The sequence below is a fragment of the Aspergillus aculeatus genome, assembly GCF_001890905.1.
Source record: "Aspergillus aculeatus ATCC 16872 unplaced genomic scaffold ASPACscaffold_12, whole genome shotgun sequence".
NCBI classification, from domain to species: Eukaryota; Fungi; Ascomycota; class Eurotiomycetes; order Eurotiales; family Aspergillaceae; genus Aspergillus; species Aspergillus aculeatus.
Window position 1 is genome coordinate 269,078 of NW_017962987.1, and position 12,589 is coordinate 281,666.

Genomic DNA, 12,589 nt, shown 5'->3' on the forward strand with positions numbered 1-12,589 from the left:
GTCATACTTTTTACAAGTAGTAAGTAGAAAATACTGTAAACAGCTCGCTGGATGGGAGGTCTTGGCGGGAGAAGCCTAAACCATTCGGAGTTGGCGCGGGATCCTCAGGCTCGTCAAGGCGGGCCGCCCTGTCGACGGACGGACTGACTGACTGAATTGCTCCCCGTCATCGCCAATCACTCCTCCATCCCGCGGTCCCTCCTTCACCTCCTCCTTCACCTTCGTTCCTCCGTCCCTCCGTACCTGTCTTCCTCGCTATTCTGACACCATTTCACCAATTCCATACTCCGAACTTAAATCTTTCTCGCATCCCTGTTCTTATTTGATCCTAATTCATGGATCTCGACGCAGGAGATTCCCCGTGGGGCGGTAAGCAAGACATCAGGCAGTCACGGATTCAATCGCAATCGTGTCTCCTCTAATGCAGCGCATGCAGACGTCCCATCTCAGTCGCCCCCCACCCACACCGCTCCCGAAACTGATACTCAAGAGACATGTACGTCTTCTAATATCTCTTTTATTGCTGTCCGCATAACCTAACCGACATTGACACAGCTCCCGACCAACCGACACAGCCAGCTAGCTCTAACAATGCTTCTCGTTCTCCCGTCCGAAGAGGCCCCAGAGGCACCCGCCGGATCAATGCGCAGGCGACCAAGTTAGAAGCCGTCGACGATTCTTTCGACCCCCTCGGTCCGCTTGGAGACAAGGCCACGGAAAGCAGCCCCAACGAACAGGCTCCGACCCCACCGCAAAAGGAGGCGTTCGGCGCGCGCGGCGTGCGTCCGACCTCTTCGGCATCGCAGGCTTCCAGTAGTGCGGCGCTGGGAGAATCTGTGAACCTTGAAGAGGATGGTGCCGGATTCCGAGGCCCTCCGCCGGTGCAGCCCCCGAGTGACGCGGAGGGGTCGAAGCGACAGTCCGAACCCAGCATCAGCGTCGAGAAGGCCGCGAACCCGACTTTTGACATCACTGTTGGCGACCCGCACAAAGTTGGAGATCTCACGAGCAGTCATATCGTGTATCAAGTCAGGACGAAGGTATGGATGTCGCTTGTCGGGCTGCGAGCTAGTCGGCCACTTTGGTTGAGAGAACGCTAACGCTGGATTCCAGACGACCTCTAAAGCCTACAGACAACCGGAGTTCACGGTCAGCCGGCGATACCGCGACTTCTTGTGGCTCTACAACTCCATGCACAACAACAACCCCGGTGTCGTTGTTCCTCCACCCCCGGAGAAGCAAGCAGTAGGTCGGTTCGATACGAACTTCGTCGAGTCTCGAAGAGCTGCCCTGGAGCGCATGTTGAACAAGATTGCGGCGCATCCCATCCTTCAACATGATGGGGACCTGAAGATTTTTCTGGAGAGCGACACGTTCAACCTTGACGTGAAGAACAAGGAAAATCGGGAACCTGATCTCGGGCAAAGCAAGGGCATGTTCAGTTCTTTCGGGATTAATGTTGGTGGAGGTGGGAAGTTTGTTGAACATGACGACGTAAGCGGCATCCCCGAGCCACATAGAACTCTTGACTGACAAATCTGCAGTGGTTCCATGACCGCAAGATCTATCTCGATGCCTTGGAGAATCAGCTGAAGGCGTTGCTGAAGTCTGTCGACTCCGTGGTGGCTCAGCGGAAAGGATTGGCCGAAGCAGCGGGCGACTTTTCTGCATCAATTCACGCCTTGGCTGCTGTCGAGCTCTCTCCTGCACTGTCGGCCCCCTTGGAGGGTCTTTCCGACCTTCAGCTGCGTATTAGGGAGTTGTATGAGCGCCAAGCACAGCAGGATGTTCTCACCCTCGGAATTACCATCGACGAGTACCTACGACTGATTGGCAGTGTCAAGACAGCGTTCACTCAACGACAAAAGGCGTTCCACAGCTGGCATGCGGCCGAGGCTGAATTGCAGAAACGCAAGCACACTCAGGAGAAACTGCTCAGGCAAGGAAAGACCCAACAGGATCGCCTCACGCAGATCAATGCCGACGTGGCCGATGCTGAACGGAAATCCCATCAGGCACGGTTGTTGTTCGAGGATATGGGCCGGTTGATGCGTAATGAACTCCAGCGATTCGAGAAGGAGAAGGTGGAGGACTTCAAGTCTGGTGTGGAGACATTCCTGGAGAGCGCCGTCGAAGCCCAGAAGGAGGTATGTGTTTCAGGTTCAACCTCCGAAATACCATATGCTAACCGATGCAGTTGATCGAACTGTGGGAGACCTTCCTCATGCAGCTCGACGCGGGAGAAGAAGGCAATTTGCTGTATGGTGCACCTGGGGCAGGCGATGCTCCAACCGAGTCAGTTCCGGAGACAGCTTCAACCGAAACAGCGGAAGAGGCTTAAGTGATATCCCGTTGTCTCTCGCCTCTGTATAAAGATAACCCGCCACAACTCGTTGACAGCCCTCCAACTGTTATTGTTGTTATACTCCTTGTGTCTCGATTGCAATCCCTCGGTGCGGCGCACAGTTGTTCATATCCGGCGAGTTCTTGACAAGTACGCAACCCAGATAACTGTTTAGCAGCGCATTTAAGCCCTTACTTTTCATCACCTCATGTAGACTAATCCCAATGTCAAATTTGAAACAAACAAACAAACAAGAAAACTCCATTCAGATGGGTGCGTGGTATGATGACGATGTGTGTGTGTATACTGTACATTGAAAAAAAACAAATTTGGGGAGGAACGATCCCACAACAACGATCCCAGAGACACCTCCCATCTTGAAGCCCATCACATAGTACAAATCTAGCTGGGGTAAGATAAAAAGGAAGGCGAAAAAAAGGCCGGGGCCAACGATCAACCTCGCCTCTCCCTCTCATTTCGCTTCAACTTCCTCAAACAAACGACTAAGACCAAATCACCACTTCTTCTTCTTCTCCGAAGGCCCGGCCTCCTGCTGTCCGAACGAACTGATCAAATCCAACAGGTTATCATCCTCTTCCTCGGCCTCGGCCTGAGCCGCCTCGGCCTCGGCCGTCTTCTCGGCCTCGCTCCCAGCAGGGGCGGTGTTGGTGTCGAACCCGCGACCGAACTTGGCACGGAAGGCCGCCAGGCGTCCGGCCTCGTCCTGCTCCAGGCTGGCCAGCCGGCTGGACGAGGGGTTCCACATGACGGAGTTGCGCGTGTCGCGGGTGGAGCGGTAGATGGGGAGCGGGGAGGAGGTCCGGTGCGTGAAGGTGCTGCCGTCGGAGAGGGTGATCAGCTGCGTGAACTGATAGGGCCGCTTGGGGCGGCGCAGGAGGGTGGCATGGCGGCATTGCGAGCAGATGAAGGTCGTCGAGGGTTGAAGCCGGGCCGTCGTGGCCGTGGCCGTGACCGTGCTGCGGCGGAGGGGGGTGGTGAAGGACATTTTTCTGGAGGGGATTGCAGATAGAGTTTCGGGTCACGGTCTTGGGACCTGGACCTGGAGGGGATTAAAGCGAGAGAAGGAGTGGGTGAAATGTGTTTTGTATATGTGATATGCGATTTGGATGCGGTCAATTCGGGATGGTTTTCTCTCTCTCTCTTTCTTTTTCCCGAGCTGCTGGGGAATTTTGGGATGCGCGCGGATCCGGTAGGCGGTCAGTTTGCTCCGACGGCCCTTTTTTCTTTCCTTGACAATCGGCGCTTCGGGGAACCTCCGGAGGTAATTCTTTAACTAACTTGCCTTGGATAACTGCATAAACATTCGGGATGATATTGGAGGAGCTCTAAATAACGCATTGTTCTCGATTTAATGCTGCAACATTGAGTATAAAGCTCAAATTAATCATTCTCCCGTCATCGTCGCATATTCCGACATACAATTCACCCGAATATGCCTCCATACTCTCGACACATGCTTGCAGCAGGCCGGACTGCAGCAAGCTCCAGCTTGCTCAGAGGTACACCCCAACACCATTGAACCGCCCTGATCGCATTTCAACTAACCCATTGTCTACAGGCCTCACCCCTGTATTACGACCATATTCAGTTCCTGCTACACCCACCACCTCCACCACCTCCGCGAAACCCTCATCCCACACAATCATCACCAGCAAACGAACCTGCACCACCTCCCCCGCAACCCACCAACAAGAACAACACCAAGAAGAACAAGAACAACAACCCTCGCAAACACCCTTATCCACTCAGCCCACCCAACAGGACCTCTCAACGCAAATCCGCCTCCTAATGCGCCAAGTCCCCTACCCCGTCGCCATCATCACCTCCACCGATCCGCACGCGCACGCCCGCACCTCCGCATCACCATCGCCATCGCAACCTTCCTCATCCTCATCACCCTTCCGCGGCATGACCGTCTCCTCCTTCAACACCGTAACCCTCCACCCAACCCCAATAATCTCCTTCAACGTCCGCCGCCCCTCCGAAACCCTCACCGCCCTCCAGTCCTCCGGCCGCTTTCTCGTCCACCTCCTCGCCCCGCATCCGCGCACCGCCGCCCTCGCCCGGGACTTCTCGCGCGGGAACCGTCGCCTAGGGATTCTGCCTGCCCCGGAGACAGGAGATAAACCAGGAGAGGAGGAGCCGGGGACAGCGGGGTATGAATTCGCGGCTCTGCCGCCCTCGCCCGTCGAAAGCGAGAACGTCAGCAGCACCAACCCCAACACCAAAGACGCACACCCCCCTCCTCTCCCGTTATTACGGCGCAGGAATCGATCTCCCGGAAGTGCTGCAAACCCGAAAGACCAAGAAAAGGTGGACGATTTCCCCTTTGTGTTCGAGTGTCGAGTGCTACCGCAGTCGATCCAGGTGCAGGATCACACGATCGTGGTGGGGAGGGTGGTGCGGGCGATTACCCGTCCAAAACATGCCGGAGAAGCAGCAGCCACGATGATAGACCACCAGGTCCAGCAGGACGCAAAGGATTTGTGTTTAACGTATGCGGATACGCGGTTTTGGGAGATTGGGAAAGAGATTTGAATCCCTTTCCCCCCCCCTTGAGTGGTGTATATTGGATGGACTTGGATTCGTATGTTATGCTTGGAAGATAGGGCTTGTGTAGGTGGGAGTTGGGAATAGTCGGGTCGGTGGAGTTGGAGTAGGAGTGGGAGTGTACTGTACCTATACCCTTGTTGGTTGATTCATTGGGAGGGGTTGCTATATAGAGATTTTTGATGTCTGAAATATATACCAGATGATATAGAGGTGTGAATGGCTCGTTGGTTTAAGATGCATGCAATAATTTTGGCTACTGGCTGTGCAAGCTAGTTACTCACTGCAACATTACATACACTACAGACACTACAGCATTAGTCGGATGCACTGAACACAAGTTCTAAAGGTTATAGATCTCTAGTCCTGATTACTACAAGCAGACTTCATGCAACAAGTTTCTTTCGTCGCAATGTAGGAAGTTTAGACTCTACTTAATGACACGGTTTTATTTGTTCATAGGCTTGCGATAAGAACCAGATCAACAAGCATCGCAGCTCCAGGCTCAACCAACCCTGTCGGTCCACCAAACCCGAAGACATACGATCACCCACACAACCTGTAGCATCACGTACGAAGATCAACAAACACGGAAAGGAATTCAACGAGTTTTGAGAGAAAGGTGTCCCAGAGCGAGAAACTCCACCTCAAAATCCTAGTTGCCCTTGCCAGTCGAGCTGGGACTGCCGCTGCCGCTGCCGCTGCTGCCACTACCGCCGCTTCCACTGCCACTGCCCCGGCTGCCGGCCCGCTGGAACGGGCTAGCAATGGGTCGGACACTCGCACCTTGAGCGTTGCCATCTGAGCCAGAGACGCTCCGCTTGTCAGCAACCGAATCCGACAGATCGAACTGATAAGGGTGTCGACGGCTGTGGGCGTCCATAAAATCAGACCCATACAGACTACTTCGTGCAGATCGATTGGAGAACGAGCGGTCCCGTGTAGCGAAATCAGCATCGAAGTAGGTACCGCTATGGCCGATTGGAGATGTCGGGAAGTGCGCAAGGTAAGAGGGTGCCTGAACTGGGCTGGCCGGGTGAGACAGCGAGTCACCGACAGGGGACGAGGTCTGCTGAAGAGGGCTGGATTTCAACGCGGGGAAACTCAGTCCTAAGATTGATCGGGTGGTGGGAGCAGCCGTCAACGCGGCGATGGACAAACTGGGTGCATCGGTGAGAGGGTTCGTGCCGGGCAGAGTTCCCTCCGGAGTGAGCGGGACGGGGTCCAGGAGCATCTGCTGCTGTTGCTGCTGCTGAATGGCTTGTTCAATAGCGGCAGCTTGCTGCCAGAGTTGATTGGTGCGCAACTGGTACTCCTGCACAGACTGACCGATGCTGGAAAATTGCTCGTTAAAGCTGACTTCCAGCTTGGCTTGATCCTGTTCCCTCGCAAATTGTTCCGCAGCACGACGCTCCCTCTCGTTAAGACCCTGTGCGTTAGCAGAGACAATGCGCTCGTACTGTTCGTTGACGCGAGTCCGGCGGCCTTGAAGGCGTTCTTTCCTCTGCACAGTGGAATTCAATTCACTTTCCAAAGATGACACCTCACGGGAGATTGCAGTTCGAGCAGCAACGAGTTCCTCCTTGGCCAGATTGAGCTGTTCCAACTCTTGGTCGAATTTGGCCTTCTGGTTTGTCCATTCCTCGAGTTCCTCCTCCGGGACGTTCTGCAAGGTGTCCAGCTGGCTTTCGAGTGCAGCCGTGGCCTCCTCGGTTTGCTTGATATTCCTTTCGAGCTGTAGTGAGCGCTGCTTCTGTCGATTTTCATCCGTACCGCTCTGTAGCCGGTGGTTGAAGTTTTCCAACTCTTTCCGGATCTTCGAGATTGCGAGCTTGTGATCATTTTTGGCCTTTCTCAGCCGAGAGCGTTTCTCATTCAGCTTGACCTCGGCGTTGACGATCGAGTTCTTGAGTGTGGTAGTCGGGGAAGACGGACGATACGTTGGCTGCGGAGGAACTGATACCGAAGATACTAAAAGTGACGTTAGCGATATTAAAATCAATTGCGAAGAGGCTTCATAGTACCTTGCTCTGCGTCATTTGCGGCGGGGGTCTTGACGCTCATGACACAGATTTCCTCGTCAGTATCGCTCCGCATGAAAGAGCAGGTGTAGGCGCAGTTCGGCGCGAGACCCGAAATTTCACCCCGCCAATGCACAGTGTGTGAGCCCTTAGACGAATCCTGTACTTTGTTGATCACTGCGGTCGCCCACAGTGCACCGTTAACACAGACGTAGAATGGTTCCGTTTCTTCACCTCCAAGACGTCCTGCTTCGCAAGCTCCGGAAACTGAAGAATCATCGGGCGAAGCAAGATCGCCCGCTGCAAACTTGATGGTAGAGCTATCAATCTCGGTTATCCAAACAAGCCCGTCATCCAGAGACACTCCTTGTAGATCCTCTTCCGTCATTGCGAGACCTCTGCCAGTTTTCGATAAAGCCCTAGAATGCTCATATTCCCTCATTACCGTTACTTTCGTGCTTGCGAGGGCGGCCCAGAAAGGCTGACGATTCCGAACCTGGTTCGCCTGCCTCCTGCGTTTCTTGGCCGAGATCAGTCTATCGCGACCGTCCTTGTGAGTGGCGGGCGTAACAATCTGGCCATCGGCACCGATATAGGAAGAGACACTGGCGCCGGACTCGAATGCAGAATCGATTTGTGTTTGCGAGCCGGCGGACGCTTCGGTATCCACGCGCTTGCCGTTCCGAGGGGGCACCGGAGATCGGTTCTTAGCCATCGACCGTCTCGCCATGGCAGTACCAGCTTGAGCCAATATATGCACCGCAAGTAAACTCCGCATCCAGCTCGGAGAGCTTTGCGGTTCGGTGCGTCGGAATTCGGTGGGCATAAGGTGGGAATACTGCGAGAGGAGATCGGGACTGACGATTTTGGATGAGAGCAGATGACCTATAACAAAATCCTGTATACCTTTACTGCGGATAAGATGTAATACGAGGACGATGCCAACACAGAGCGCATTGACCCCTCCATTTTTTCCAGAGCCTCCGCCGCCAAGGGTGATGGCGACTTGCACGTGAGCGAGATCTAGGGCGAAGTTCTGCGCCCAGGTCCACATGAAGAGGCCCCAGAACAACAGGCAGAACCCATCCATTGCAATCATTGTACCCAGCGATGGTGTTCCGGCGGGACCCTGAAAGATGTCGAAGTTGGAGGTCAGGGAGCCGGAAGACGCGCCACCAGGAGGCATGAAGGTCAAGGAAGCGAACAAGAATTGAACCAGAGTGAGAACCATAGGCGGAAGCTGAAGCAGAAAGATCAAGATCGCGATCGTGTCGTACATCGGGCAAGACTTGAGGATCGTGGACGCCAGTTGGAGCGGGTTAATCGAAGCACTGGAGGCCGACCTTTTGGTACCTGTCACCGACTTGTCCGTCCGACGCGACGCCTGGGCTGCGAGTCCGCCATTCTGCGGCGCCGCACCATTCGTCTGACCATATGACATGTCCGCGCTGCCTTTTGCGTATCCATTCAGTTGACCTCGTCCGTTACCCTCCGCCTTGGAAGAATCAGTGTTGCCGTTCACCTTGCTTGTCGTTGCGGCGGTTGAAGTTAGAGCCGAGTCGCTGGACGAGCGGGACGGTTGCCAGTCGACCTGGGTGGAAGGGCCAGAAGTCGGATTCGAGGTGCTGGCCGAGGTCCCATTCAGATTTCCATTCGACTTTTGCTTGTTCACTTTCTTTCCGGGACCGACCAGACCGTTCTCATTTCGATTGCTATGACTCTTCCTAGCCGTAGCCGATGAACGTGGCATGGACAAAGGAGCCTAAGTACCTAGGTCCGAGTCAGCTTGGCAAAAGGGAGCCAAGGACTTGGACCAGGCGAGAATTGAAGACGAAGACAGCGGCGGAAAAGGTACGGGAAGGGGAGGGGGGGGCCGGAAAAAGAAAAGGAAGTGCGGGATATGGTGAGCAGAGATGATGTTTTATTTTTGGGGGAGGGGGATGAAGAGATAGAGAAAGGGAGAGAAGGGTTTCAATACAAGGAAGCGTGCGGGAAGGAAAAAAAGGAATGACAGGGAAAGGATAAGAGAGGAAATGGACGGGAATGGGATGGAGCTAGAACTAAGATGAGAAAGGAAAGGAAAGAAGAAATGGGATTGGATCAGAATTGGGTAGAGGGGGGTGGGTGTGAGTTGAGAAGTGGGTTTGTAGGAGAAGAACGAGTAAGGAAGAGAATAGAAGAAACAGAGAGAGAGGAAAGGTGGCGGGGGGGGTAAAAGTGGAGGGGGAAAAGAGGTGGAAGAAGGTAAGAAAATGAGAGTGAGAGTGAGAGAGAGAAGGGAAAAATGAAGGTAACTGAGGTTTGGTTAGAAGACTTTTGGGTTTCTGGATAGACGAAGCGGCGGGAAAAAGACCAGGCAAAAGCTTGGAACGGATCGTCAGAGCGCCGAAAAAAAGAAGAAGGGTCGTCTCAGGCAAGAAACACCTGGATGTCCTCAGGCATTGATACTCTATGTCGTATCAAGAACCGCACAGTACCTGACATTACCGTACGTGGCTCGCACTGCGCCGGATTCCGGTTGGCTGATGGGAATGGGCTGATGCAGGACACGCCCGGGCATTCAACTATCCAATTTCTGAGTCTACCACCAACAGCAACTAGTATACTCACTCATCTCGAACAACAAGCTATGTGGCTTGTACTTCTTGTACTCTTTCATCTTTCTTTTTCATCTTTCTTATCTCGAAACACTTTGAAAAATGGACAAATTCTATACATACACGCTCACACAAGACCAGAGATTGACACCCGAAGCAATCGGTTGTCTGACAGCTCGATGCAGAAACTAGACACCTGGCTCCTCAGCCACAATCTCGCCCCCCCCCCCCAACGCTGAGACCAACTCAAAGGGTCTCTCTCTGTTCTCATGGCTGAGACTAAAAACGTTGCTATCCGAAACAGTCTTTGTCAGTCCCTCCAACAGAGTTGAGGACAATCAACAAACGCCCACCTCTGATCTTCAACGGGCCGCTCACCCGCCTAGCCAAACTACCGTGCATGCTGTCTCTAACCCACCACTACACCAACACACATGAGTACAGTACAGTACACTCCAGTACAACATCATGATGGCATCACCGACAGCGTGCCGGTATCTCTCACATGAATAGTACATTCGAATTCGTTTTCTCCCGGCCAATATGATCAGCGGGGTCTGAGTCTCAGCCTCTATGGACGGACTGACCATAAGACGAAACGGGCTCGTGAGCCTACGTGTTCGCCCCGGCCTGGCTGCAATCAAGCTATCTTGATAGGTCTGCAAAGGACATTGTTGCTCACCTCTCACGCTTTACCCCTCCTTCACGCGCGTTCGCCCACTGATTCTGTCTTATGCTCTTGGCTTTTGACATGACCGGGGTTGATGCGCTTGGTCCAGCGTTAGGGCACAACTAGGCTGGGCGATCTGGCGATCCCATCCCACGTAGGCTTCTCTTGTGAGGGGGGGGGGGTTAGGAAACCCGTGTGCTCCTTGAGATGTACGAGGAAATGACAACGGACGCTCAATTCTAGGCCGCACTTGGGATACATGCAGTTGAAACTCTCCCCCTCGCATCATTTGGTCATTCCGTCAACTTGCAGTCGTTAAAGCCCAGATAACGAACGCATAGCCGAGGATACGAGGGAAGGAGATCTTTGCCAGACACACGACCTCACTAGTTATATGTTTCAGGTCTAGATAAGCGTCTTTAAGTTCTGGCACTGGTCTTATCGGGCTAGGGTCAGTGACAAGTCAGTTGACACTCGCTTGATCGCGCCACCAGTGCATCATCCGTATTCGTAAGGACAATATACTTTGCAGATTCACCTTTGAATCTACAGGACCTAGACAGGGAGAAATAATCTGGGGACGTGGAGAATGCTAGCGAGGTCGTCGCAGCTGTTTGATTATACGAACCTTGAGGTAGCCTGCGGTTGTCCGAAGCTGTCAAGTGTGGAGAGCTCGATTACCTTCAAGGTTGGAGAGAGCTGTTTGACGAAACCGGTACCATACCTGAAGATACGGTATTTCATCATCGACCAGCCGCCTGTCGGATAACATCTAACATCATGGCCTGCCATGTCTCTTCAGCACCTCCCACTTAAGGGCCGTCGGAACGAAAGACGATATCGCTGTCCAGTCTGCATTGTCCAATGAGCCAGCAAGCCCATGCGCTTGTCTAGGGTAGATGTGGAATCCAGGGTAAATGGGTTTGTTCAGAGACCGGGGCAGGGAAGATACAATCCCTGCGGAGGGGATCGACCGGCCATGTCCCCGAACGGGCAAATTGCGTCCAGCTCACTTTTGACTTGGCCCAGCGGTCGATTGCGACCCCGCAAGTCTTGTCAGATGATGGATAGGCTTGGTCATCCTTGGCTCGTCGACTAGATCACTGCTGTATCTTCATGCCCGTTGTCAGTTGCCAGTTGGTTTTGCTAGAGGGAAATCTAACCGTTGGAATGAGAGGTCAAACGGTAATGCCGTCAGGTAGTCAATAGCAAGTAGGTTGTGGGTCGATCATCTAGAGTTTCCCTTCCCCGGATACCTACTCATGTAGCACAAGGCAGGAAAGACTCTTATTAATCACTCCCCCATTTCCCCCTCCAGGCAAGGATCAAAAGAGTGCTAGGCTATGGGGAAATCCTCCTCGAAAGGGCAAAGTCGGATTGAGACCAATATATTCAAAGTAATAAGATAAGGACCTTTCCAGGCTATCGATTCGATAAAGGCGAAGGTCCAAGCGTGAAGAAGCCAATCTGGCGATCCGAGAGCTGTAAATAATCTTCATTGGCCGCCTGGCTTATACTCAATACAAACTTGTGGTGACTAAATTGTGTATAGAATCTGTCCGGAGAACGGAGTAGACCATCCCAACATCATTAAGTCAGATCTCCGCTGGTCATGCTTGATTATGTACGGCTCGACATCTTGACCACCTGCCTGCCAGATGGTGAGATGTACCCCAGAATGAGATGTACAACTTGCTGTACGTATGATACGGCCATCATCCTGCAAGTGGCATCAAGTGCATATTGGAAACCTCCCACATGCAAGGGGGGGAGAGTGTACTGTACATCGGCGGCGGTTGAGTCCAGAATCCGTCCTCCTGTGCCACAATTCGAGACATACGTTTCTATCTGGGGTTTCGGCTAGATACAGTACATGGAAGCAGTTCATCTCGCAATGACCCAGCAACAATGGAGGTGATGCCGCTTTATATTCGTTGCTAGCTGAAGCCGCGGTACAGTACCATAGGACTTCCCTGGAGAGGGATAACGATACGGTAAAGACTTCGCACCAAGTCTCCGGTTCCCTCGTGGCCAATTTCACCCAAGGTCTCTCTGGTTAAACAAAGTTTAGATGTACCTTCTTCCACATACAAAATCTATAACCGTGTATAAGATGCTGATATGCCAGGGCAACAGTCACCAAGGCCGTCTCGGTCCGGACGGGGACCGGCAAGATCGCTGTACTTCATCGATAGTTACCATACAGACAGCTTTACTCAGCCTCGGTCCCGCGCGAATCTATTTTCGGCGAGCGAGACTCTTCACAACTTTCACAGGCGAAGAAAAAGAGACCCACGCGGTGTGGAGACTTTTCCACCACCCTCTTATGTGGCGCCGGCCGGACCCAAGGAATCTCGAGCCTTCGACCTTTTTTTCTCCCAGAGTC

At 53.2% G+C, this 12,589-nt stretch overlaps 4 protein-coding genes across 4 annotated transcripts; 2 read left to right on the forward strand and 2 right to left on the reverse strand.

Moving 5' to 3' along the window:
* The first annotated feature begins 275 nt into the window (after positions 1-275).
* Positions 276-2,580, forward strand: ASPACDRAFT_80002 (sorting nexin 1). The gene is made up of 6 exons (XM_020205540.1): positions 276-369; positions 437-496; positions 556-1,040; positions 1,114-1,494; positions 1,545-2,147; positions 2,198-2,580. The coding sequence occupies exons 1-6, from the start codon at positions 336-338 to the stop codon at positions 2,339-2,341; spliced, it is 1,707 nt and encodes a 568-aa protein (XP_020054213.1). The 5' UTR covers positions 276-335; the 3' UTR covers positions 2,342-2,580.
* A 39-nt stretch (positions 2,581-2,619) lies between these two features.
* Positions 2,620-3,572, reverse strand: ASPACDRAFT_80003 (mitochondrial 54S ribosomal protein bL31m). Its single transcript, XM_020205541.1, has one exon. The coding sequence runs from the start codon at positions 3,348-3,350 to the stop codon at positions 2,859-2,861; it is 492 nt and encodes a 163-aa protein (XP_020054214.1). The 5' UTR covers positions 3,351-3,572; the 3' UTR covers positions 2,620-2,858.
* A 73-nt stretch (positions 3,573-3,645) lies between these two features.
* On the forward strand, positions 3,646-5,170 carry ASPACDRAFT_122587 (flavin reductase family protein). Its single transcript, XM_020196552.1, has 2 exons — positions 3,646-3,864; positions 3,924-5,170. The coding sequence occupies exons 1-2, from the start codon at positions 3,819-3,821 to the stop codon at positions 4,901-4,903; spliced, it is 1,026 nt and encodes a 341-aa protein (XP_020054215.1). The 5' UTR covers positions 3,646-3,818; the 3' UTR covers positions 4,904-5,170.
* Positions 5,171-5,250: 80 nt separating this feature from the next.
* On the reverse strand, positions 5,251-8,940 carry ASPACDRAFT_1889793 (putative ubiquitination network signaling protein). The gene is made up of 2 exons (XM_020198549.1): positions 6,940-8,940; positions 5,251-6,886 (listed from the first exon to the last, which is right to left on the reverse strand). The coding sequence occupies exons 1-2, from the start codon at positions 8,684-8,686 to the stop codon at positions 5,571-5,573; spliced, it is 3,063 nt and encodes a 1,020-aa protein (XP_020054216.1). The 5' UTR covers positions 8,687-8,940; the 3' UTR covers positions 5,251-5,570.
* Between the last annotated feature and the right edge of the window lie 3,649 nt (positions 8,941-12,589).

Bases quoted from the DNA above. Each gene is read 5' to 3' on its own strand.
- ASPACDRAFT_122587 (XM_020196552.1), top strand. From the start codon at position 3,819: ATGCTTGCAGCAGGCCGGACTGCAGCAAGCTCCAGCTTGCTCAGAG. The intron at 3,865-3,923 runs GTACACCCCAAC...CATTGTCTACAG, and splicing joins AAGCTCCAGCTTGCTCAGAG to GCCTCACCCCTGTATTACGA.
- ASPACDRAFT_1889793 (XM_020198549.1), bottom strand. From the start codon at position 8,686: ATGCCACGTTCATCGGCTACGGCTAGGAAGAGTCATAGCAATCGAAAT. The intron at 6,887-6,939 runs GTACTATGAAGC...CGTCACTTTTAG, and splicing joins CGCAAATGACGCAGAGCAAG to TATCTTCGGTATCAGTTCCT.
- ASPACDRAFT_80003 (XM_020205541.1), bottom strand. From the start codon at position 3,350: ATGTCCTTCACCACCCCCCTCCGCCGCAGCACGGTCACGGCCACGGCC.
- ASPACDRAFT_80002 (XM_020205540.1), top strand. From the start codon at position 336: ATGGATCTCGACGCAGGAGATTCCCCGTGGGGCG. The intron at 497-555 runs GTACGTCTTCTA...ACATTGACACAG, and splicing joins AACTGATACTCAAGAGACAT to CTCCCGACCAACCGACACAG. The intron at 2,148-2,197 runs GTATGTGTTTCA...TAACCGATGCAG, and splicing joins CCGTCGAAGCCCAGAAGGAG to TTGATCGAACTGTGGGAGAC.